This window comes from Marmota monax, unplaced genomic scaffold (genome assembly GCF_021218885.2).
Source record: "Marmota monax isolate L192 unplaced genomic scaffold, Marmota_monax_Labrador192_F-V1.1 WCK01_AAM20220418_F8-fsc00052, whole genome shotgun sequence".
Taxonomy (NCBI): Eukaryota; Metazoa; Chordata; class Mammalia; order Rodentia; family Sciuridae; genus Marmota; species Marmota monax.
The window spans coordinates 10128575-10154418 of NW_026693473.1; the positions used below are offsets into that span (position 1 = coordinate 10128575).

Sequence of the window (25844 nt, forward strand, 5' to 3'; positions counted from 1 at the left end):
TATTCTTGCAATTTTTCTGTAAGTTTGAAGCTATTTTTATATAAAAAGTTTAAAAAAGAAAAAAAAAATGAACACATTTTCTAGGGCCACAGCGAGCGGCACTGGGGACAGCTCTTAGGAGCAAAGCAGGGCTGGCTCCTTGGGCCGATGAGAGGCAGCAGGGTCCGCGGTCACTTGGCCAGGGGGCTGGGGCTGGGGGAAACTACCTTCTCCTGAGCAACCAACGCCAATGCAGCAAAAGAACCCAAGAGGAACCCAGGGGGAGAAAAGAAGAAACTGGTTTTAAAATGTGCTCCAATAACACCCCTTAAACTTGAACGCAGGTCGTGCGTCCGCCGGTGCCACTCCAGGACGTCGGGGCAGTGCCGCGGCCCTCGGTACCCCCGCCCCCGCCCCCGCCCGGCGCAGACACTGCCCCCTGCAGTGACTCACGCCCCGGATCGTTTAAATGTCGAGAGGGCACGGCCAGCGGCACTCATGCTGCAGCCTTGAGCCGTCCCGCGTCCCCCTCTCGAGCTCCCTCTGGTCGACTTTGGAGGCGGGCGGGCAAGAGCTGCTGGTAAGTGGGCGAGCTGCCCTCCCACCCCTCCGCAGCCATCCTCTTCCCTTTTCTGCGGGAAAAAGCCCGCTTGGGCTCCCCCTGGAGCGACCTCAAAAAGGGCAGGGCTGGCGTGGTGCCTGGGAATGCGCTCAAGACAGTGCCAAGTGGAGCTAGGGCTGGGGTTCCGGGTGGGATGCCAATCTGTGCCCCTACTGCCCCAGCGCCTGGGGATTCTGGTCTGCTTCTTGTTCCTCTTGTCCTTAGCATCTTTGATGTGGGCGCGGGTGGGGGGGCCGGGGGGGGGGGCGGCGGGAGTTGTTGAAGGTGCTGAGAGGCGCTTTAGACTGGTGATGGGTTGAGAGTTGACTCCTTTATCGCATGGCGTCACTTTCCCACCCAGTCTACCACTTTCTGGATACTAGATCCATTGGGGTAAGTGTTGCTTGCTTATTTATTTATTTAAAGTTAGGGTTATTTGAATCGTTGTCCTTCTTCCATATGCTACTTGTTGCCTTCCCTGAATTTGTGTCTCTCCAGGACGTTAGGCTTCCTTCACCTTGTTTCCCAGGGGGGATATCTGTCCTCTGATTTTCAGACTGATAATTGCTACAAATGTGACTTCAGCAGATGTGCGGGTGCCTGGTTGGGAGTTCCCATTTGGAAGACAGCTGTGGACTCAGGCATAGTTTGGATCCTAACTGTGTGTGTGTGTGTGTGTGTGTGTGTGTGTGTGGTTTAGGTGACCCTATTCTGGCAGCTTCCCCCTCTTCTTACTAGTCAAGAAGTGCCTGGGAGCCCAAGGCTTTGAACAGGGAGGCGGGGCTGGAGGTGGACCTGCAGGAAGGGTACTGTGAACATAAAACTGGCCTGCTGGACCTTTACCTGCATATCTGCTCCAATGTAGAGGAACCAACTGTAGAAAACCAGATCTTTTTTGGGACCTTCCCACCTGTGCCAAAATTTGGGAGAGCCCTTCTACCTCCAGGATCAAATGTGTTACCTCAGGGCAGGCTGCACCTCGCTGCGATGACACACAGGATGCGATGGAAGGAGCTGGGTGCCCGCGTGTCAGGCTCCACCTTCTACTCCAGGGCTATCTGGGATTATCACCTAATCACAGGCAGCACTCAGATGAGTTGAAGCCACTTGCTCCCTAACTTAGAAATTTCCTGACGGCTGCCACTTTTGTTCTGCATCCAGTGAACATCTGGGGTAAATTCAGGGCCAGACAGTCCAATTTGCCTGTGGTCTTGAGTCAGCCGGACAGGCTCAGCAGTGTCAACAGTGAGGCAGGCCTGTGAGAGGGTTCAGGGTCAGAGGAGAACTCTGAATAGAACCCTAGAAAGAGCAGGAAGGTTCTCCCAGGGTTGGGGGATATTCCCTTGTTTTGTTCATAAATGGAGAGAGTGGTGAGGCACTGGTAGAATTAGATCCAGATGTGGAGAAATAAGAGATGGGAGAGAAGCTGCCCCAACTTGGTGCTGCCAGGAAACACTCGTAGGCTGTTATTAGAGATGGTAATTAGCTTCCCTAAATCCTGACCACGAAAGAGCAACTGCAGCTTCAGGGGTTCATTGCCTCTCTCGGCTTTGGGACACAGCAGTTGGAAACAACTTCCAAGGTGTTTGGATCAGGGACTGATCCATTTCTAGCTGCTTGGGCCCCCTAGGTGCTACCCTGAGAAAGGACATGTTCATAGACCCTGGCTTCTTGGGGAAGAGTCCTGTTTGGGAAGTTCTCCCTGTTGTGCTGGGCAGCGTGTCAGTAGTTCCTGCCACTCTTGCCAAGCTAATTACAGCCCTGCTCTGGCCTCCATAGGAAGCCAACCTCCCCCAGCCCTGGCAGGATCCCCACAGAGGGGTTGTAAAAGGAATTGCTTTTAAAAATGTTTTATTAGTTTTTTTTTTAAAACAATGAACATTATTTTGTTTTGAGGGGCTGTGAGAGATGGGGGTCAACAATGGAACAGTTGGAGGATGAGTCAGTCTTGCCTTAGAGTTTCAAGAATGCTTAGGGCAGAGAATTCCTAAGTCAGGGACCTGCCAATGGGGCTGTGGGTGTTGGATTACTGGGGTCAACTCCTTCCGGTGATCCTTTCTGTTCCGTCGCTCCCCTGCTCCAGGATACGTAGGTGAAACTGAACAAACAGAAACATCAGAGTAGCCTTAAAGAAGAAAGCCCTGGAACCACGCAGCCCAGGAGTTGGGAGAGATGCTTTTTTCTTGGTACTGGGGATTGAACTCAGGAGCACTTGAGTTCACTGCTCCACATCCCCAGCCCTTTTTATTTTATTTTGAGAAAGGGTCTCACTGAGTCGCTTGGCACCTGGCTTTTGTTAAGGCTAGCTTTGAATTTGTGATCCTCCTGTCTCAGCCTCCAAAACCACTGGGATTATAGGCCTGCACCACCATGCCCAACAGGAAGAGGCACTTGAACTTGGCTGATAATGCCAGACAGGTGGACAGTGAATTGTGTATGAGCTGTAGATAATTTTTTAAAATATTTTTTAATTGTCAATGGACCTTTATTTTATTTATTTATATGTGGTGCTAAGAATCGAACCCAGGGCCTCACACATGCCAAGCAAGTGCTCTACCACTGAGCCACTACTCCAGCCCCAGCTGTAGATGATTTTAAAATGGAGAAGTAAAGCCACCTCTTTGCCCCTACCAGACAGGTAGTAAGCAAGGTCCTGATGCCTGGTAATAAGGTTTAGGGGTTTGCCCAGCTCTGAGGTTAGGGACCCTGACAGGGTGTCAGGACTCTTCAACAGACTGCATGACCTTAGGCAAGTCCCCTCTACCCTGTAGACCCCTCAGGTTTCTCATCGACAAAACAGCCAGATGGTTTGACCAGATCATCTCAACAGGCCTTTGTATCTCTGACCCCCTGTGCTCTAAATGCTGTATCTGGAAGCAATTTCTATGTTTGGGCTCAACTTAAGGCAAACTGTGGATTCCTGACGGGGTGCAGAATGGGCCGCTGAAGGAAAAGCTGGCAGAGGGAGCTGGACCAGCCTGTGGCATGACCTTCCGGCTCCCTATCCTGGTTCTCTGTCTGTGCTCTTGGTAGTAAGAGGTACAGGCGGTGGGAGTGGGTTCCCAGCTCGACTAGGCCACACTAGGTGTATCTGAGTGTGGTCTGTGGACCCCTGTGTTGGAGCTGCTTGGGGGTTTGTTAATTGTGGCTCTCTGTGGGTGGAGATCCAGAGATCCAGAAATCAGGATCTCTGTGGGTGGAGCTTCCAGAGATCTGATTTTACTCTCCAATGAAATAGCATCAGTCATCACTCACATTTGTTGTGTACTCACTTTATGCCAAGAATGAGTCTAGGTGTTTTCCATGTATTAACTCAATTTAAGACTCCAGTGGAAGACCTGTGAGTTCAGTTCTTAAACAAGCTTTCTTGGCCATTTGAACGTGGTGCTCTGGGGTGAGGTCAGTGAGACAGGGAGGTCTGCACACACCCAGGCTGAGTCTTTCAGTGACTTTGGACCCAATGCACTGAGCACCAAAGAGCAAGAGCAAGAGTGTTGTCCTGAGGACAAGCCTGGCTGCTGGGAGCGGGGCACAGCTCCAGGCCTGGCATCTCCCTTGGGAGACCTCAGGCTGCTTGGGGACCATCTCATTGCAGAAAAGGCCACTATTAAGAAGCCCTCTGAAAAGAGAGGGCCCAGACCCGGGGAAGCCTCTTTCGGGGCCTCGGTTTCCCCAGGTGGCCTGGGAGAGTGCAGGATCCCTCTCAGGCCCTAGGTCCCATGAAATGACCATGTTTATGTGAAGACGTGAGATTGGCTAGTGGGTTGGCTTGCTTGGAAACTTCTAACACGAGGTGGGTCTGACAAGATGAGTACAGGATCCTTCAGCCTCAGCATGCAGATGAGGCCAGGCCAAGTGGCACTACTGGTGATTCAGTGTGACCTGTGGAAAGAAAGGAGAGGAGAAAGGCGAGTCCCAGTCACGTCTCCTTCCTGCCTCCAGTCAGAAGGTGTTAGAGCTGCTCGGGCCTTAAGAGTCCTCACAGAAGGAAGGGGAAACAGACCTGGAGCACTGACCTCCGCTCACACTGTACCTTAGTGTTCAGAACAGAGCAGAACGTGGGTCTTCCGAGCTCCTTCCGAATGTTTTACTTTGTGGCATTGAAATAAGAAGGTGTGTCCTCCCAGGGAGCTTTGTGTTTAGGGAATGTGAATGATGGTATTAAACCCCAAAAGTCCCAACTCACCAACCAACAAAGCCCAAGGCTTCACGGCTAATTATGTGTTCACTCATGAGTCACGGGGTGTTTCTGTTGGAGATCTACCGCCAGCGTGCCTGGTTCCATCGCTTCTCCTCCTGGGGAGGGGCCGCGTCAGTGTCCAGGTGAGCTGTCTGGGTGTCCTTCTGTCTCTCTGCCTGGCTCGCTGACTTCATGGGTCAGCGGCAGACGCCAGGTGGACCCCTTCTCCAGGGGCTGGACAGAGGCTGGACCGAGTCTCTACAGTGATTGAGGACGCGCACGGCGCCTGAGGGAGAAAGGTGTAATTAGGGCTCTTCGTGGGCCTTTAACTGCCATCCCTCGGCTGCCAAGCGGCACTGGACAGCGTGGGCTATTAGTCTGCTGTGTGCTGGGCTCCTGAGGGCCAAGGGCCACACACGTCTGCACACTGGCTGAGGATCCAGGGGCCCAGCCCTGGCCTGCTCCTGCGCCCCTCCTTTCCCTTAGGGCCCTGCCGTTAGGCTGAGGTGGGCCCTTTGGGGGTGGTTGGAGCGGTGACAATCACAAGTGCTGGAAAACAGGAAACGTCTGGCTGCTCGTGGTGCCGGGTGGGCTCTGCAGACGGGAGGGTTTATAAAAAGACAGTCTGCAAATTCTTGTAATCTTTGTCACACCGAGTGTGGTCCATTTTAGACAACAGGGAATGGCCCTCTTCCCACAGGGAATTATCTCTCCATTCCTCCTCCTGGCCCTTGAGGGACCCTCCACAGGCCTGACTTGACACCCCCTCCCAGCTAAGGGGTGCAGACTCAGAGAGGTGGGTCCTCAGAGGAGCCTCCACCTACGTGCTCATTTACCTGTGAAGAAACAACACATGTTTTTCAGGTGATGGGCTCTTAATTCATCTGGGTATTTGGGCTGTGACACTGTTTTCGGAGTGTGCTGGGCATAGGAATGTGTGGTGACACTTCATGAGCACTGGGTAGCCCCACACCAGGCACCATCAGAGCCTCACCTTTTGTAAATCCATCTGGGGGTCAGCTGTCACACACACATACCCAGGGAAAGGACAGACACCCACACCTCTGCACAGAGCCCTGACACAGGCACAGTCATCCTATAAATGGATCTCATATCACCCTCTGGGACTCGGCCCTAGAATCCTGAAATCTTAGGGATGGACAGGACATTGGCTGCCCAATACCTCACTAGGTGTGGAGGCTTCTCTGCAGCTTCCTCATCGGGAGGTGACTCAGCTCTGCTTCAGCACTTCCAGGAGCAGGGAGCTGACTGCCTCTATGCTGCAGCCATGGGCTTTACAGACTCTCTTTGGTGGTGAGCTGAAACCCAGCACTTTGGAACTTTTGTGCACTAGCTGTGACTTCTGGAACTGCTGAGTTTGGTTGCTTTCTTTATCCCAGGGCGGCCCTTTCCGTATACTGGGGAGAGTGCTCCTGGGATCCCCGCGCCTTCTCTCTTTCTGGCCATTCCTCCGCCCCTCCTTCAATGGATGCACAGATGTTCTGGTTTCTGGGTCTTCTCACTATCAACTAGAGAAGTTCTTCAAGAAGCCAGTTTGTCATTGGCCTTTTTGAAATTCAGAGTGGAACTGAGCATGGCAGTACAGGTGTGGCCTGATCAGGGACTGTAGAGTTGAGACTATCTATCATCTCCTTTGTTCCACGCTTGATACGTCGATTGATGCAGTCTCTGGTCATGGTAGTTGTTGTGGGCAGCCTCTTTCTATGTGCGTGTTTATATATAAAGTGCTTCTCTCAGGGTGGTGGTTGAGCCGCTTTTTCTGTGGTCCCTGCTTAAGCAGTTAGTTTTCTGCTTTCAATTTCGGGATTTGGGCTTTTTCTATACAAGTTCATGATTTTAGATCTGTCCACAGCTTCATCTGGTCCCATTCTTTCACGTCTAGATTCCGTCAGCCAAGTTATTCTTTTTCCTTTATTTGTACCACTGTGCTGCATACTTAGCTAAATCCTTAATGAAATCGTAACAGGTCAGGGCTTGGACAGGCTGGGAATAAGTGAAGAGTTCAGCCTGTATAGGTGGGGATGAGCTTGGGGTTTTCCTCAGACGCCTTGTTGAGGGTCGGGAAGCAGCATGTGGGGCAGAGGCCAGGGCAGGAAGCCTGCATTATTTTGAGTTATGCTCCAGGCTCAGGCCCCCATGAGTTCAGGGGCACAGGAAGAAGCCGGACAAGGGCCTTCTCCACGCAGCCCGTGTATGCCTTATATGCCATCTTTTCCAATTCCTTCCTCTGACGCTGATGTTTGCTCATTAAGAGAGAGAGAGAGAGAGAGAGAGAGAGAGAGAGAGAGAGAGAGAGAGAGACTGCATAAACAAAGGACTCACCTAGGAGTTGGGGCACCTAGGATTTAATACTTGATCCTCAGTTTCCCTGCTTCCCCATAAAATGAAGAGCAGCAGTCACTCCTCAACCCTTCAGGAGTTACAGGGCCCTTTAAACCTTGGGCGGAGGTCACAGATGGCCTCTCTGAGTGTGTCTAAGTTTTCTGGAACCTACTTCAGGCCATCTGGGAACTGGGACTCAAGTTCCAGGAGGCAGGTCCCAGGCATCGGCTGGGGTCCAGCAGCCTCCCCAGCTGCAGACAGTTGCTCTGCACTGGAAGGTGGTTTGAATTAAACCTCCATGAAACACATGTGGACAGGTTGCTGGTGGTGGCGATGGGCTGGGTGGGGCAAGGCAGAGCGGGGGAGGGGGGGAAAGCTCGGCTCTCCCTCCATCTTTCTGCACACCAGCAGTGTGGTCCTCCCTCTGCTGGCTGCTACTGCTCCTCCGGGCAGGCCACCACATTTATAGGCTGGGCATCTTCCCAGGTTCAGGACCTATTTATTTGTTCCTATCTCTTCTCTGTTCCTCCTGACAAGGCCATGTTCCAATATCCTTTTAGCTGCTATGAGGGCTACAGAGCTGGATAAGATACAGTTCCCACCTTAAGGAATGTGTAGGAATGAAAGATGTGGCCCTTGTCCTTGAAAAGCATATTAATGAGGGAAGGAGATAGTTGGAAACACAGTGAATGTCCGGCTGTGGAATGTCCATGGGGAGGTTGGGAAGACCACCTGCATGGGCGGGAAATGAATCCTGATTCATGGTACAGGGAAAGCTTCCTCAAAGTGATGGCATTTGAGCTACACCTAGAAGCATGGGGGAGATTTGATGAGGATGAAGAGCACTCTGAGTGGGGGACACTTCCTGGGCAAAGGCTTGGAAGTGGGGAGGCAGGGGGAAGGCCAAGAGGCTTGCTGACCAGAGCAGAGGGGAGCACTGAACTGGGTCCATGATGATAGACAGCACTTGAGGCCAAGCCACTGCTGATATCAAGGTTGGCGTTGGCTTAAAACAAGCTGTAGTAAGCCTGGTAGGTGGTGCATAACTGTAATCCTAGCAGCTTGGGAGGCTGAAGCAGGAGGATCTCAAGTTCAAAGCCAGCCTCATCAATGGCCAGGCACAAAGCAACTCAGTGAGACCCTGTCTCCAAATAAAATACAAAATAGGGCTGGAGACGTGGCTCAGTGGTCAAGTGCCCATGAGTTCAATCCCCAGTACCCCCCCCCCAAAGAAAAGAACTAGTCACAGTGTCAGTGAGGTGACCCTGACTAACACGTGCTGTCTCCTTGCAGAGGCCATGCTGCTGAAACATTACCTCCTCTTGCTGGTGGGCTGCCAAGCCTGGACTGTAGGCTTGGCCTACTATGGCTGCCCGAGTGAGTGCACCTGCTCCAGGGCCTCTCAGGTGGAGTGCACGGGGGCACGCATCGTGGCAGTGCCCACGCCTCTGCCCTGGAATGCCATGAGCCTGCAGATTCTCAACACACACATCACCGAACTCAGTGAGTCCCCATTCCTCAACATCTCGGCCCTCATTGCCCTGAGGATCGAGAAGAATGAGCTGTCACACATCATGCCTGGTGCCTTCCGCAACCTGGGCTCGCTGCGCTACCTCAGCCTCGCCAACAACAAGCTTCAGGTTCTGCCCGTCGGCCTCTTCCAGGGACTGGACAACCTGGAGTCTCTCCTTCTGTCTAGTAACCAGCTGGTGCAGATCCAGCCCGCCCATTTCTCCCAGTGCAGCAACCTCAAGGAATTGCAGCTGCATGGCAATCACCTGGAATACGTCCCCGATGGCGTCTTCGACCACCTGGTGGGACTCACCAAGCTCAATCTGGGCAAGAACAGCCTCACCCACCTCTCACCCAGGGTCTTCCAGCACCTGGGCAACCTCCAGGTGCTCCGGCTATATGAGAATAGGCTCTCGGACATCCCCATGGGCACTTTTGATGGGCTTAGCAACCTCCAGGAGCTGGCCCTCCAGCAGAACCAGATCGGCATGCTCTCACCTGGCCTCTTCCACAACAACCGGAACCTGCAGAGGCTCTATCTGTCCAACAACCACATCTCCCAGCTGCCTCCCGGCATCTTCATGCACCTGCCCCAGCTCAACCGACTTACACTCTTTGGGAACTCCCTGAAGGAGCTCTCCCCAGGGATTTTTGGGCCCATGCACAACCTGAAGGAGCTCTGGCTCTATGACAACCACATCACTTCTCTACCCGACAACATCTTCAGCAACCTCCACCAGTTGCAGGTCTTGATCCTTAGTCGAAACCAGATTAGCTTCATCTCCCCGGGTGCCTTCAATGGACTGACAGACCTGCGAGAGCTGTCCCTCCACACCAATGCCCTGCAGGACCTGGATGGGAATGTCTTCCGCATGTTGGCCAACCTGCAGAACATCTCTCTGCAGAACAACCGCCTCCGACAGCTCCCAGGGAATATCTTCGCCAATGTCAACGGTCTCATGACCATTCAGTTGCAGAACAACCAGCTGGAGAACCTGCCCATGGGCATCTTTGATCACTTGGGGAACCTGTGTGAGCTTCGGCTGTATGACAACCCCTGGAGGTGCGACTCAAGCATCCTTCCGCTCCGCAATTGGCTCCTGATCAACAAGGGTAGGTTAGGGACAGACACTCTCCCAGTGTGTTCCAGCCCAGCCAATGTTCGAGGACAATCCATCATCATCATCAATGTCCCTGGCCCCAGTGTTCCGGCCCCAGCCATCCCTGAGGTTCCCAGCTACCCCAGCTACCCAGAAACACCACGGTACCCAGACGCACCACGGTACCCAGACGCACCCCGGTACCCAGATGCTCCGCGGTACCCAGACGCACCCAGCTATCCTGACACACCCAGCTATCCTGACACCACATCCACCTCCTCTACAACTGAGATCACTAGCTCTGTAGATGACTACACTGATCTGACCACTATTGGGGCCACAGATGACCGCAATACTTGGGGCATGACCCAGCCCCAAAGTGGGTTGGCCATTGCCGCCATTGTAATTGGCATTATTGCCCTGGCCTGTTCCCTGGCTGCCTGCATCTGCTGCTGCTGCTGCAAGAAAAGAAGCCAAGCAGTCCTGATGCAGATGAAGGCACCCAATGAGTGTTAGGAAGGCAGGCTGGAGCAGGGCTCAGGAAAGGAGAGACGGGAGCATCTAGGAATGTGAGCATTCTGCCTCCACCCTTGGGTCCACAGAGCCAGGCTCTCAGGGCTCTTTCCAGGCCTTAGAGAGAGTTGCCCCACCTTGTCCTGACCTGCCTGATTCTTCTGTGGAGAAGCAGGTCTCACAGGACATTCTTACCACCAGGGAGATCACATGGCTGTAGAAAAGCCCCTGGAAAATTTCCTATTCATATGCTTGGGTTTCGCTCAGAGGGGCCTTCCCCCAAATCCTCACCACCTTTCCTTCAAGAACAACTTTCCCTGCACCCAGGCCCCCTCCTGGCCTCTGTAGACTCAGTGGTGAGAAAACCTGCTCACTTTGTGGGAACAGTTCTCCACCAGGACAGCCCCTCTCCTCAGAGTATTATGTAAGTTGATTTCCCTTCTTTTGCTTCTCTTGTTTGTGCCATGGCTTAACCCTGTCCCCTCAGATGGAAGTTCTCCCCTTAATTTTCTGATCCTGAAGGCAGGGTGAGTTCTCTCCTCAAAGAAGGCTTCAAATCATTTAGCTGGTTTCTTAAGACCTGCAGACCCCCCGGCTTGGAGGATGTTGTGAAAGAAAGAACGAATCCCATACTGCTCAATTCCTGGACATACATTTACCATCGGATCTCTCTTGTGATTTTTGTCTAGAAAAGAAAGACACACGTGCAACAAACTCAGCCTTGTAGAGGATGATAATTCCAAACTACAAAGTTTGCTTGGCAATTTTTAGTCCTTTGTGGAATAAAATCGTGAAGAATTTTTGACTTCTAAAACCATTTAATTTGTAAAATCAGCTTATTGGTACTGAGTGGAGAAAGAAACCTGGTGTCTGGGGCTAGGGGTTTTCTTTTCGATTTTTTAAAATTGAAGTATAATATACGTACAGAAAAGTGGGAGCGTGATAATGTACATCCATGTGATCAGTGTCAAATCAAGAACAGAGCATCACCAGTATCCCCAAACCCAAGCTTTTACTGAAGGACTGGGACATCTGAAGATGACACGGACTTACCTGGATTCTTACCAGGGGCCTCACTGCCCCCAGCTCCATGGCCAGCTGTTGCAAAGGCCCAGCTGCCAGGATGACAAAGATGTGATATGGACAGCACAGGAGACTGGCCTGGAGAGGAATCTTAATAAACCCTGAGATCTGGAGGGACCCAGGCTTGCCAGGTCAGAAGTGTCCTAACTACAGTGGCCCATGCAACCACAGTGTCTTCCCTGCTGATAAGCTGCAGGTCATTGGAGGTTCCTTGTCTGGCCCCTTTTATGGGCATGATATGCCTATATCTGTTTTTAATTCACTTTCCATTTGGGGGAAATGAAATAGCTCAGAGATGAGATCTTTTAATTGAACATTCAAGTGTAATGGGAACCAGGGATCCCTCTAATGTTGTGGAAAAATTCTTCGTCAACATTAGTCAGCTAGCAGCAAGACTTAGGATTTTCACAGACAGCAGATATCAAGATACACTGACAGGTCCCAGTGGTTGGAGTGGCTCTCTGAAGTTCCTCCTACTTATCATCTGGTTATGAGTTAAGTCATTTGATCCAGGGTTTTCTCTTCCTTGAGTTATAGTTGAATTCCTGCTTTCATGCCTTTCTTGCTACACACATATTCACAGATGTTAAAGAAATTATGTTCAAGGCAACACATGTCTTTCTCTGGACATCTGATCCACCAGTTCAGAAATAAAAGCTGTAAAATTGAAGAATTTCAGGTCTCCATATCTGCCCAAGAAAGAACTTCAGTTGATCTCAGGGATGTAGATCCCTGAGACCTACCACCAATCCTGATTGGCTTTTATTAGGTCCCTCTACCTCACAAGATGAGTAAGAAGCCTCAGCAGCATCATGATGACAGGATGGCCAGGCCCCCCAACACAATGTCTCAGAAGGAATGTCTAGTGCATGTCGTAGCTTTTAACTGTCCCAGAGAATCTGATATCCAGGCAAAAGATATTATTTCCCCAAGGCAAATCTGGGTCTACAAATGTTTTCAAAATATTAACAGAATGAGTGCATGTGTATTAAGTAAGGCTCACCAGGACCCAAAAGGAAGGGAGCCCCAAGCTTGAGGCATGATTGACGGTGGCCTGCCGCGTGGGCCCAGGGGCTGGAAAGGGAATGTGGGTCTGCTTTCCTCCAGACAGGAAGCCTGGTTTGGTATCACATTCCTCAGACCCAGAACACTCAGGTGCTTCTTGTGAGTGAGCTCCAGTGTTTCATTGTGCTTAGGAACAAGTGGCTAGGGATAGAGAGAGGTAGGAACCCTCAGCATTCCATGCTCCCTACCAGCCTTAACCCAGAACTCCTGGGTGTTTCTGACATTGGCCATGACATTGGAATACCTTCCTTTCTGGCTCAAAATACTGGTCTGAGAACAGGTGTCTTCAGACGACCCACCCAGGTGGATCCCAGGTGAAGGGGATGGGCCTGTTAGATGACCCTTCCCAGCTTGCCTGTTCCTTTCTCCCATCAGAATGGTTTGGAGCCATCAGCCCTGTTGTTCCTTGTCAGGACTTTTGGCCTCTCTGAACTGTGCTGTTTGGTCAAGGAGTGGCCCCAAAAGCTGAATGGAGTGCCCTTTTCAATACGGCACTATTGAATGATGTATTTGCTCAATTCTTGGGACTGGAGTGAGCTGAGTGGTCCCTGAAATGTTGGGTAGGGTACAGAATTCCCTTCACTTCTCCTCTGTGCACTGGTTTCTAGGCCACCTTGCCGTTCACCAGCAGCCTTCATGTGACACGGAAGGAAGGAATCAATGTTGGAGGAAAGGACCATTTTAAGAAGTGCTTACTGTGCACAAGTGTCCTCCAAAGCTCTGGACACATTCCCCTTTAACCCTCCCAGTGCCCCCTTGGGACAGGGCAGAAGACCGTCACAACAGGTTCTCAGTAGGCTGGGGGTTTACTTCTGTCTTCAGCCTTTACACAAGACCTCATGCTCTGACTAGGGTTTTCACCATGAGAACAAAGCAAATGGGAGTCCCCGTCCTGGTGCTCCTCATACTCTTAAGTCACTGGGACCTCACCTGGCACTGTATGGATCCCAACTTTGTAAATACAGGAAACTTGTTCAGCCATGAAAGAAAAACTGGCCCCTGTCCTTAGAATTATTGGTCTGTGTGGATAGCGTTCTTTCTCTTGAGAATGTAGAGGTTCTAGATCTTCTCATGGGCAACCACACGATTCCCATACTTCAGATGTCAGGGTAGAGCTGATCCAGGAATCTACTCCCAAGCTCAGGAAATGTATGGAGAGCAGACAGCTAGCAAGTCACTAGATGACTGGAGGTGGGGGCAGAGGTGGGGTATATCCCACCCTTTAGCTATAAGCTACTCAAATTTGGCCCACGGCTGATCCTGTGGCCAGAACCTAACCCAGTTTGTTGGGGGAGGCTGTGGCGGTCTTGTGAAGGAAGCCACCACTGTGGCTGAGAGAGGGTGTGCGGCAGGCTGCTGCCAGGTGGAACTCCTCCCGATCCTGGGTTCCTTCTTCTATGGAGAGATGGTTCTCACCACCCATTGCTTTCATGCTGCCTGCAAAAATAGATCACCTTTGCCTTGCTAAGAGAATCACTGCAAATAGTCCCAGGTGCTTGGCAGTGCATGTAGCGATTTCTAGGCCCCCAGGGTTTTATAGAGTGTGAACCCTGGTGGGCAGGGTTAGGGGTCTGTCTTTTGCTAGATGCTGCTTGTAACAAATTTGGTGTACAGAATCAACAATAAATGGTATACCCAGGACATGTGTGCCCTCTCTGAACTTCTTGGTGGTGGTGGGGGCGGGTCTCACACCTGTGAAGTCTGCTCTTGCCACAGAGATCAAGCCTGGCCTGGATAACACCTCACAGAAAATAGATTCCAAGAACAGGACTTTGGAAAGTGAATGGGGACCAAAAAGGAAATAACAAATCATCTCCATAGGCTTCACGAACTTAAGACAGGAAATAATTTCCCAGAGTCACCTGGTGAACTAGGGGTTGAGCGAGCAAGAGACCCGGGCTTCCAGTTTCTTCTGTGCCACCCGGAGCGCATGTTGCTCAACATATTCACACGTGCAGGGCAGGAGGGCAGGACTGAGCTCCCGTCAGGACTCAGCACCAGGCTCAGCAAGTCACAGGCTCTCAGAATATGCCCTCGGAGTGAAGGCGATCGCTTCAAGTATCTAAATGTCCCCAGGCCTCCCTCAGGCCTCTAGTCCCAGGGGTGCCACAGCTGCTGGTGTAGGAACAGCAATGCTAACAGGGATGAGCCCACTGTTCCTTAACACACCGTCATCTCAGGAAAGGGCCTTCACATGGGATTGTCATGTGTTCGCTTACATTCCTGTCAGGTGTCAGCTTGTCCCAGGAATTTGGGACAGGACAGAGGTCAATAATGTTCATCAGATTATGTGGCTGGACCCCTTCAGGAATGAAGGACAGGGCTTTGCTGTGCTCCCCTGACCACTGAATCTCTGTCTACTCCGACAGGTTTCTGAAATATGAGATAAATAGAGTCTTCATCCCTAATCTCATGGAAGATCTCTGGAGGTCTTAATGCAAATCTCCCTCCACGCATGACCCACACGCCCATTACCTGAAGTTTGATTACATGTGCACACACGGTGGATGTGCACACACACGCACACACACACACACAGAGCTCCCTGAGCCCTCAGCCATACCTATCCCACAGAAGAGAATGCAGGGACTTATGGTAAATCTTGAGTAAATCATGGTCTAGGAACTGGCTAGTTATGCTGGGCGCGGTGGCACATGCCTGTAATCCCAGCAGCTTGGGAGGCTGAGGTAGGAGGATCACAAGTTCAAAGCCAGACTCAGCAATTTAGTGAAATCCTAAGTAACTTAGTGAGACTGTGTCTCAAAATAAAAAACAAATGGGCTGGGGATGTGGCTCAGTGGTTGAGTGCCCCTGGCTTTAATCCCCAATACAAAAAAACAAAACAAAAAAACCCCTACAAATGGTTAGTTAGTTGAAGAGTCAGAATTCAAACCCTGATCTCTCTAATGCCCAATTTCTCTTGTTCACCACAACATGTTGACGAATGGACTAGCTGTGTTTCTGGGGGTGTGGATGCCCTGAGAGCCTGCTCAGACAAAGGTCCATTCTCTCACCTGAGAGGGAGGCTCCCCAGAGGTGCCTCTTCCTCCCCATCCCCTCCTGGAAGCTGACACCCTGCTCTTGCCAGCCGAGGTGCCATCCAGAGTGGGGCTGGGTCCACTCTGTCCACTGCCTCTGTCCCTCTCAGAAACACCTGCATTCCTCTGCCAAGTGTGGATTTGTAACCTGTCTCTATTGAAAAAACGCTTCCTTGGTACAATCTGTTGGATCTTTGTAGCGCCGCTGAGGTAGTGTGCTCACGTGCAAAAGAAATATTATTTTGTCCTGGTAAAAAGAATGAGCAGAATATTAATACCATGCAACAAGTTAAAAAAAAAAAGCCATCAGACTACTTTGAATGGAAGACTCCTGGCATTGCAAATGATCTTCGATTGCTTGCTTCGGGCTGCACCCCTGAAATCATATGAACACTCCTGGGCACACATACACTCTCACCACACCCTCCACCCACTCTCAGGAACAGTTACTCTCACACATTTTCATCATGCATGCGTAGACACACACATTCCTTCCCTTGCACACTCTGACTTGCACTTGTATACTCTCCACACAGTCTTCAACTGACTCCACGGTTGGACACCTCCAGAGGCGGGAAAATCACTCCCTCCCAAAGCTGAGGCTAACATCCTTCGAGAGCCTGAGTGGGGATGTGTTCCACTTTATACGGGGCCAGAAATTCACTTCCTATAGTTTTCCCCCCTTTTAACTAAGAAAGGGTTCAGAAAGTTAGTTCATTAAACAAACAAATCAGCAAACAGACCAACACACACACAACCCTCTTAGTTCTCCAGTGGCCGTGTACAGAGTGGAGGAGGGACCTGTGGCCAGGGGAAGTGGACCCTGGGTGGAGCCCTCACCTCAGTGCCGCTGCTGGGTGCCTTCCAGGGCTGGTGGATGCCTTGGGTCCCAAAGGCGCCCAGCCTGCCACTTTAGAAGGATTTTGGCCCCACCAGGCACCTGTGTATGGGAGCAGCTTAGGGTCATTTTGTAATCTTTAGTGGCCTTGCCCAGGTTCTCTCTCTGCCCTGTGACCCTGATGACATTCCCAGAACAGGTCACGTGAGGGGAGGAACCACTGTCCAGAACTTTGATCAAGGCTGGGGCAGGCTGTACCAGACGCCCCTCTGCTCTGGAGGAAGATCCAGGGCTGCCTGTCCCACCTGCTCAGTCTTCATGGTAGGGCTCCCGGGGCCACGCCTGGGTCTGTGGGTGGTGGGGGCATCTGGCCTGGAGTCCTGGCTCGGGGGCAGGAGAGAGGCTTGCCTCTCTTCCCCGTTTGGGAGCATTTTCTATCTCCAGCAGGCTGCAGTACCCGGGTTCCCCTCCTGTGGGAGGAGCTGCAACGAGGGGCTTGGCTCTCTAGGGCTGGAAGGAGGCAGGAGGAGGCCTGGGCAGGGGCTTCGGAGATGACCACCTGGTCCCTGACTAAGTGGCAATCATCAGGGTGATCCATGGCTGGATCTGCCCTTGTCTAGACCTGTTACCTGGCATAATTATTGCTAGGTCCCTCTTCATTCCCATAAGTGTCCAGGTTTAGATGATAAAGTTTATTGTCACCTAGGACTGAAACCTGCACACAGCTGCTTTTTATTGGATGTCTGCTAGTGTCCAGGGCTTTATTCTTACTGTTTAATTGAGTACCACCGTGACCCTGAGGGCTACAATCATGGATGAGGAATTGAGTCTTGGAGGGATGGAGTGAGCGGACAAAGCCCACATGGCTAGTAGCTAGTGTAGAGACAGACTTTGAACCCAGGTCTGTCTCTGCCCTGGCAGAGCCAGAGTGCTTTCCTACTCCACTAAGCAGGATGCAGAGCATGGCCTGAAGTTAGGGGATCCCAGAGAGCAGTGCCATCTCTCTGCCAGCCCCAGGCCAGGTAATGAGTGCAGAGCATTGAACCCTGGCCCACCTCCCCGCCGAGTTCAATGAAGTGGGTGTAACTGATTTGAATGCAGAGCAGAAAGACCCAAGCCTTCAACAGAGGATGAGAGACCCAAGGATCCAAAGGAGGGGCAGTCAAGGAAGTGGGGAAGTGGGACATGTGCGGCCTTAGGAGGGTGGGTAGGATGGATCAAGGTAGCAGTAGGAGCTGGGCATGGTGGTGCACGCCAGTAATCCCAGCGGTTTGGGAGACTGAGTCAGGAGGATCAAGAGTTCAAAGCCAGACCCAGCAATTCAGCAAGGCCCTGTCTCTAAATCAAAAATACAAAAAAGGGCTGAGGATGTGACTCAGTAGTGTAGTGCCCCTGGGTTCAACCCCACTACCAAAAAAAAAGTGGCAATAAGAAAAGGCAAGCACAGGTGCTCCACAATGTCAGTGGGACCTGGAGTTGGGGACTGGGGTGGGAGAGTGATGGCACCCAATTCATGACCTCCTCTTGTTTCAAAATTCTGGCTGCCTCCTCTCCTAGAACACCTACGCGGCACATAGACAAACTCCCCTGAGCCTCGCAATGCTACGCCAACAGGTACAGAGCTCCAGGAAGCCCCTGTTGGGCACTTGGGGTGGCACATTTGTGTGTGCACAGTGAGCCAGTGTGACCCAGTTCAGCCTTCTGGAGGGGACTGGGAGTTCTGCCTCCTTTTTAACCCGACTATCTCCATTTTTACAACAGAATAACTTCCCCGTTATTACCAAAGTTATACATGTTTATCATTTCAAAATGTAGAGCATACATTTTTAACCAAAAGAAAAAAAAGTCACCCACAATTGTATTTTTCAGAAATAACCACTACAAATATTTTGTGTATAATCTGTTTTCAGTGCACGGATATACCTTAAAAATGGTAATGTAGCATTTTGGGATTCTACATAGATTTCATTTTAAAAAGTGCAAACATTACTAAACACATATCTATAATTTTAAAGATAGCAGAGAAGATTTGTACTACATCTGTGTAGCATAATTTACCTAACCAAGCCCTCAGGTTGCACATTTAGGCTGTATCTTTATTTATTTGGTATTTGGGATTGAACCCAGGGTGCTTAACCTCTGAGACACATTCCCAGCCCTTTCTTATATTTTATTAGAGACAGGGTCTCGTTGAGTTGCTTAGGGCCTTGTTAAGTTGCTGAGGCTGGCTTTGAACTTGCGGTCATCCTGCCTCAGGCTCCGGAGCTGCTAGGATTACAGGTTTGCGCCACAGTGCCCAGCTTCTCAGTCTCTTTTATTTATCTATTTTTATTGTTTTCATTTTGAGACAGGATCTCGCTAAGTTGCTTAGGCTTAAGGGCCTCACTAAGTTGCTGAGGCTGTCCTCAAACTCTCCATCCTTCTGCCTCAGCCTCCCAAGCACTGGGATTACAGGCGTGAGCCATCAAGCCCAGCTCTTTTTATTTTTATTTTTTTGATAGTCTGGTGCCTGCTGTCTCATTTCAGTGCCACACTGGCCCTAATAATGCTAGACTGTAGGTGTCCTGATTGGCGTTGTCATGGTCGCTCTCGATTTACAAATGTGAAAGCAGGGGCTTAGAGGGTCACACCTGGGCAGGTGTGTGTGGCCAGCAGGATAGGAGCCCAGGCTGGAACCAGCCCCAGTCTGCCGCCTCAGCCCCTTGACTGACTTCGTTGGGTTGAGAGGGAAGGAGACCAGGTCTGGGAGCAGCAGATCTTCCTTGGGGAAACGGATAAGGTTTCCATGTGCTTCAGAAGCCACTTTTCCTGCTTCCAGATGTGTGGCAGCCTGAGTGTAGAATCCAGCATGTACTGACGCAGTCTGGGGACCTGGGCCAGGGTTCTGGGCTCCCGTCACCCTCTGGAAGGAGTGAGGCTTAGCTCTGTGGTGGATGACAGATTGGCTTGCAACGCACACAGAAATGTACCAACCCAAGGGCAATTTGAGAAGAGGAAGGAGTTCATTTGCACCCAGTCAACCAAAAAAATAAAAATAAATAATAAAAATGTAAAATCATGGATTAGGCCAGACTTCCTTGGCTTGCTGAGTGTGGAGCATTTTTGGGGACATGTGCTGGTCTTATTCCCAGATGAAAACCAGCAACCTTCTGGCTGCCTCCCCATGGTGGCCCTCTGGTGTCCATCTCCACCATCCTTTGGTGGGGTGCTTCCCATCTCCGGAGCTCCCCAGTGACCTGCTCTCTTGAGGGTGGGCTGGGAAGGGCCTGAGTCTGTTCCTTTAAAACAAGGACAAAAATGCACTTTCACTTGGCCAGAGAGGACGAGGCTAGAAAAAGTGCTGTTGAGAAGCATCTCTCCAGTCCAGAGTGGGGCGGTTGGATGATCTCATCGGTTTTTCCAGAGCTAATCTCCATGACTACTTCGGAAGAAAACTAAGGCTGGCTAAATTCAGGAGAATCAGATTTGCTCTGAGGATGGAGATGCATTTAGCATGGCTAAATACTCCGAATCAGCCAGGCTCTGGGAATGGAGTTTTCTATGTATTCTCTCACTTAATCCTCACAACAACCCCACAGGGAAGGTAGTATTGTGTTGGTGGTTTTGGAGGTGAGGAAACGGAAACACAGAGAGGTTAAGTAATTCAGCTAAGATCACACAGTTTATTAAGGATGGATATAGGACTTGAGTCCAGATTGTTTGACTTCAGAGTACAAACTCTTAGTAAATCCAGAGCAATGCAAGAATGAGTCTTGGGCCAGGAGTGGATCATTTGGAAATTATTGGTGTTCTGCACCCTTATTGCTAGTATCCTTCCCTGCATCCCCACTCCATCCCTGTTGGCTAGGGCAAGAGGAGTCTTGCCTTGAACCTTAAAAGACCCTGTTCTGGCCTTCCTGTTCCTAAAAGATCCCTAAGGGTTTAGAAGATGTCAAGACCAAGGGGCACATGCTGACTGGAGGCTGGGTTCCCATCTTGAACCATGTTTCAACTACCCAGGACCAGGTCCATGTTCTCCAGGGTGATCTTGCCACAGAAGAGCACACCTTGGCCTGTGGTCCCTTGGAGTAGCTATGGATGGGGTCTCAATACCAGAGACTCAGGTGAGAAGAGAAAGACATAGACCGTGGGTGGGGTTCCCTGATATGCATTCACCCTGGGGCCTGCAAATGTGAGGAGCAGGCCTGCCCATCCCAGCCATTCCTCAATCTTGGCACAGAAGCCGGTGGGGTCACAGCAACACCCTACTTTGAGCACAGACCTCAGAACTGATCCTGCCCCTTGCTTCTGAGTGTGTGCATGAGAGTCTCCATTTCCCTGTCCTAGGTACTTCTAGATTTGCTCTGAGGATCAAGATGCATGTGGCAGCTTTGGGAACTGGCAGGTGGGAAGAAGCCCTTGGCTCGGCCACCCTCTCAACAGATCCCTCCCGCCATTGCTGGAGATGGTTTTTTGTGCCACAAGTCTCATGGTCTTGCTTCAAGGCCTGAAATGAAGCAACTGCCTTTTCTGGGAACTTCTAAAATGTATTATTTCCAGGTGACAGGATTCAAGAGGCCCAGGCAAAGGGAGAGAGGACACAGTCTGGGGCGGGCTCAGTTGGGAGGCACATGCTGCAGCAGGCTCGGTTCTCCTCATGGTGCTCCTCCCACTTCGGCCACAGTGTTCCTGGCAGAAGCAAGTGGGAACACAGGAGATCTGGGTTGTGCCACCCGGCCCGGCTGCAGACACCCCGGGCCTGCCTCCCTGTCCTGAGAGGAGGCTGGCCTGACAGTCTGCAGGGCTCTCGAATCCTAGTGTTGGATGGCCCTTCATACTGGGGGAGTTTATTCCAGAAACTGCCTTGGAGAACCAAAAATCCAAGGGGTAAGCCAGCAAGAGTGACTGGTCCCTGGATACCATCATGGCACATTAACAGTAAGAATTGCTGGTTTCTTATTGTTGGGCAGATTCCAGGCTGTGATCCTGTCCTGACTGGTGCTTCATGGGTCTGTGCAGCAGCATTCCAGGGAAGGACCCTGCGCCTCCCAAGCTGCTCATCCCTGTCTAGGAAGTTCCATTCAGCAAACACTGACTGAGCCAACAGGAAGTCACTTGTGCCCTGGATGCCAGGCATAGAGAGATGATGAACACACTCATCTTCACACAGAAAGGACAGCCATGATTGGTCTTTCAGAGTCCCTGGGTATTTTGTCCACAGGGGCGGCCCAGGTATGTGACATGCACAGGACGCCATTCTGCCGAAGCCAAAGTCCGCTGCATTTAGGTTTCTATGCGCATGGTCTCCTGAGAGCAGTCTCCTTCAAAAACTGAGCTCTGTAACTGCTGGCCCAGGGGACACACACTGGCCTGAGGTCCTTCCTTTCCTTCATGTGTCTCCAATTGCCATTGCAGGAGTCCCTTCTAATGCCACCGCCTGGAGTTTAAGCAAAGGTGCCTGAGAGAGGAATGCGTTTTCTCAGGGAGACACTTTCCCTTCTCTACAGGCTAGAAAGAACATTTCTGGGAAAACCGAGAGTCACTGAGTGTCTGAATGGATGAGGCTAAGTACACTGGCCTTTCTAAGTGCTCTGTGTGCAGGAAGACCTTGGGAACAGCCTTTCACAGCTGAAGCTTGAGGTGGCGGAGGCAGCCAGCAGAGGGCAGCAGAGAGACAGCCAGCTGCTCTTGCCAGGGGATGGCCTCCAGGGGACCAGGGTAAATTCCAGTTGAGGAGAGGTAAAGAGAAAAATTAGGGTCATGCTGCAAGAGGCTTTTCTTTCTTTAAAACAATTTATTTTGATAAGGCCAAATGTATTCTATCTAGAATATTTTGTATTTTTCTACTTTTTTGTTCACATTGCCTTTTCTGTAATGATTGTGGCTTGCAAGCTTTAACAATAGTTAACATAGTTACTAATAATAGTTCTAATAATAATAGTTAATAATTTACTTTAATACTAGTTAACATAGTTACATAGTTACTAATCTCTTGCACTGTCAGACCCTCATCTAAAACCTTTATTTATACTTGCTCATTTAATCCTCCCAATTATCCTAACACACTACTATTACCTACTTCTTAGATATAAGGAAGTTGAAGCACAGACGGGGAAGTAACATACCCAAGGTCACATGGCTAGGGATTCGAACTCACTACAAACCTCTACATGAGTGACGTGAGCAGGGTCATGGCCTGGAGAACACAGAGTCCCTAATGGGGCTGGGGCATTGAGCCCTGGTTATTCTTGCCAGGTGGAAATGTGAGCCCCCAGATCATCCTAAAATGTGGACTTTTGATCTGACATTTCCTAGTCTTTCATGTGCGAGCTACTGATTAATAAATAAAAATGACCACAGAGGAATAAACACAATGCACTTGTAAGCTTCGTCACCTATTTGTGATGCGTCAGTAGGTACTGGCAGGTTTTTCTTTGTTTTGCTTTTGATTAATAGTTAGCACACTGGAAGCTTGGACCCCTTGGTCTACTGGTTTGTGGAATTCCCAAGTCTGGGACCCTCCTGTCCACACAACACTGGAAAGTTCCTGGGCTCCATCATGGTGAGGTGGGGAGGGACATGGTGAGGTTGAGGAGAGCAGTTGATGGCAGTGCTGAGGAGCTGCTGTGTGGCACTGTACACACCCTCTGCGGATGGCAGAGAGCAGGTGGAAGGGTATCCTCACCATCAGGCCTGGAAGAGTTACATTTGGAAATTCCCAACACAGCGACAATCTTCCCATATATTGTTTTATTTGTTCTTTTTAGTTGTACACGACAGCAGAATGTATTTTGACATATCATACATACATGGAGTATAACTTCCCATTCTTGTGGTTATACATGATGTGGAGTTACACTCGTCGTATATTCATATATGAACATAGTAAAGTTCTGGTTCATTCCACTGTCTTTCCCATTCCCATCCCCCCTCCTATCCCCTCATTTTCCCCTGTCATGTCCCCACCTCCATTGATCAGAGAGAACATTCAGCCTTTGGTTTTTTGGGATTGGCTTATTTCACTTCGCGTGTTAGCACGATAGTCTCTAGTCCTATCCATTTACCAGCAAGTGCCATAATTTCATTCTTCTTTATGGCTGCATCTTCCCATAGTTTACATAGTATCTTGAAAAATTCTGCACTACCCATGGTCTCCTTTTACTCATCTTTCCTCTGTCTTTTTCTCTCCTTTCCTCCTTTCTCCAATCTGGAGAGAACATGGAATGTTCGCAAAACTTGGATGTTGGTTCTGCTGTGGGCACTAACCTGCAGGTGTGACCTGTCAGGCCGTCTGAGACCTTCATCTTCAGGAGATGAGACCCCACCCCACCTATCTTGCAAGGCTGCTCTGGGTGCTAAAACTATGAATAGGGGCTTGGGTGTGGCTTAGGGTGGGGTACCGCCCAGCATGCATGATGCCCTGGGTTGGATTCTTAGCACTACAAGAAACAAAACAAACCCAAATAAGAAAACCCTGTTACCACAACTGTGGCTTTCCCAGTGAGGCTAATCCTCCCTCACGATCCATTCCTGTTTCTAGGGTCACTGTCCAGTGCTCTGGACACTGTGCCATGCTGCCCTTGATAAAGGTGTCCCTTCTGTTTTCTCTCCCTCCTCGGATCTGGAAGATGCTCCCTGGAGCCTGGCTGTGCTGGGCTTCCCTCCTGCTCCTGGCCAGACCCACCCAGCCCTGCCCAGTGGGCTGCGACTGCTTCATCCGGGAGGTGTTCTGCTCAGATGAAGGGCTGGCCGCCATCCCGCTGGACATCCCACCACACGCCACGGACATCGTCTTTGTGGAGACCTCATTCACTACAGTGGGAACCAGGGCCTTCAGCAGGAGCCCCAATCTGACCAAAGTGGTCTTCCTCAACACTCAGCTCCATCACTTTGGGCCAGATGCTTTTGGGGGGCTGCCAAGGCTGGAGGACCTGGAGATCACGGGCAGCGCCTTCTCCAACCTCAGTGCCGACATCTTCTCCAACTTGACCTCCCTGGGCAAGTTCACCCTGAACTTCAACATGCTGGAGACTCTGCCCGAGGGCCTCTTTCACCACATGGATGCCCTGGAGTCCCTCCAGCTTCAGGGGAACCGATTTCAGACTCTGCCTTGGAGGCTCTTCCAGCCTCTGACGCGTCTGAACACCCTGGACCTGGCTCAGAACCGCCTGGCCCACCTCCCCGGGGGGCTGTTCTGCAGGCTCAGCAACCTGCAGACCCTGAAGCTGAGCAACAACATGCTCTCGAGGCTCCCTGAGGGTGTGTTTGGCAATCTGTGCAGACTGCAGGAGCTCTTCTTGGATGGCAATGCCATCAGGGAACTGTCCCCAAACATCTTCTCGGGGCTCTTCTGCCTGCAGAAGCTGTGGCTGCAGCACAACGCCATCCGTCACCTGCCACCCTCTGTCTTCTCCTCTCTGGGGAATCTGACCTTTCTGAACCTGCAGGGCAATGAGCTGCGGATGCTGCCTGTGGGTCTCTTTGCCTACAACCCAGGCCTGGTGGGACTGTCCCTGTCCCACAACCAGCTGGAGACTATCACTGAAGGCACCTTGGCCAACCTGTCTAGCCTTGTGTCCCTGACGCTCTCTCACAACGCTATCACCCACCTCCCCGCGGGTGTCTTCTGGGACCTCAAGGAGTTGGGTAAGCTCTACCTGGGCAGCAACAACCTGACGGTCTTGCACCCAGCCCTCTTCCAGAACCTGTCCAGGCTGGAGCTGCTCAGCCTCTCCAGGAACCAGCTGACCACACTCCCGGGGGGCATCTTTGACACCAACTACAACCTGTTCAACCTGGCCCTGCACAGCAACCCCTGGCAATGTGACTGTCACCTGACCTACCTCTTTACCTGGCTGCTCCAGTACAGCGACCATCTCTTCCACATCAACACCTACTGTGGGGGCCCCGCCTACCTCAAGGGGCAGTCAGTACTCTCTTTGAAGGAAGAACAGCTGGTGTGTCCTGTCACCCGGGACCGTTTGGGCTTCCAGGTCCACGGGATAGATGACAGGGAGCTAGGGGACATATGGGATCTGGCAGTGGAGGGAAGGGCAGTCTGGAGGAGGTGCACCTATAGCAACCCCGAGGGCACTGTTGTGCTGGCCTGTGACAAGGCCCAGTGTCGCTGGTTGAACATCCAGCTGTCTCCTAGGCAGGGCTCAGGCTTCCTGGCGATGAAATACAATGCCAGTCAGGAGTGGGACTTGAAGTCCAGCTGCGGCTCTGTGAGAGTCACTGTGTCTATTGAGGCTCAGGCAGTGGGGCCCTAGCTATAGAGCAGTTGGATCTAAGAATCTGGACAGTAGCTTCTGGGGCCTGACCGGGCAAGGGGCAAGGGTAGACAGAAGCTGGGTCTCCAAAGCTTTGGCTTTTCTGCTGCAAGGGACATGGTCACATCTCCAAGGTGGCGGAGGTGGAGTCAGGCCTGTTCCCCCCAGTTTGTCCTCCTCCTCTCCTTCCCCCATCATCCCTTCTCGGAGTCTGTGGACCGACAAGGCCATCCTTATTCCTTTCAAAGCACCCTTGAAAGCTGTGCCAGGGTCTGGAGAATAAACCTCCCCGGCTCCAGTGGTTTGCTATGACTCAGTCCCACCCCCTCTCCCCACCCCTC

General features: G+C 51.2%; 2 protein-coding genes across 5 annotated transcripts; both read left to right on the top strand.

Annotated features, from left to right (window-relative positions):
• Positions 1-445: 445 nt before the first annotated feature.
• Lrrc15 (leucine rich repeat containing 15) lies at positions 446-11592 on the top strand. The gene is made up of 2 exons (XM_046457977.2): positions 446-559; positions 8397-11592. The coding sequence occupies exon 2, from the start codon at positions 8402-8404 to the stop codon at positions 10229-10231; it is 1830 nt and encodes a 609-aa protein (XP_046313933.1). The 5' UTR covers positions 446-559; positions 8397-8401; the 3' UTR covers positions 10232-11592.
• Positions 11593-16506: 4914 nt separating this feature from the next.
• Positions 16507-25801, top strand: Cpn2 (carboxypeptidase N subunit 2). Of its 4 annotated transcripts, XM_046458029.2 has the most exons (3): positions 16510-16573; positions 21202-21463; positions 23860-25801. In XM_046458029.2, exons 2-3 carry the CDS (start codon positions 21413-21415, stop codon positions 25501-25503), a joined length of 1695 nt encoding a protein of 564 aa, XP_046313985.1. In that variant the 5' UTR covers positions 16510-16573; positions 21202-21412; the 3' UTR covers positions 25504-25801. The 4 variants fall into 4 exon arrangements, with proteins under 4 accessions (XP_046313986.1, XP_046313984.1, XP_046313985.1 ...); XM_046458030.1 differs by lacking the exon at positions 21202-21463 and having other exon boundaries at positions 16507-16573; XM_046458028.2 differs by lacking the exon at positions 21202-21463 and having other exon boundaries at positions 16508-16573; positions 23772-25801.
• Positions 25802-25844: the final 43 nt, after the last annotated feature.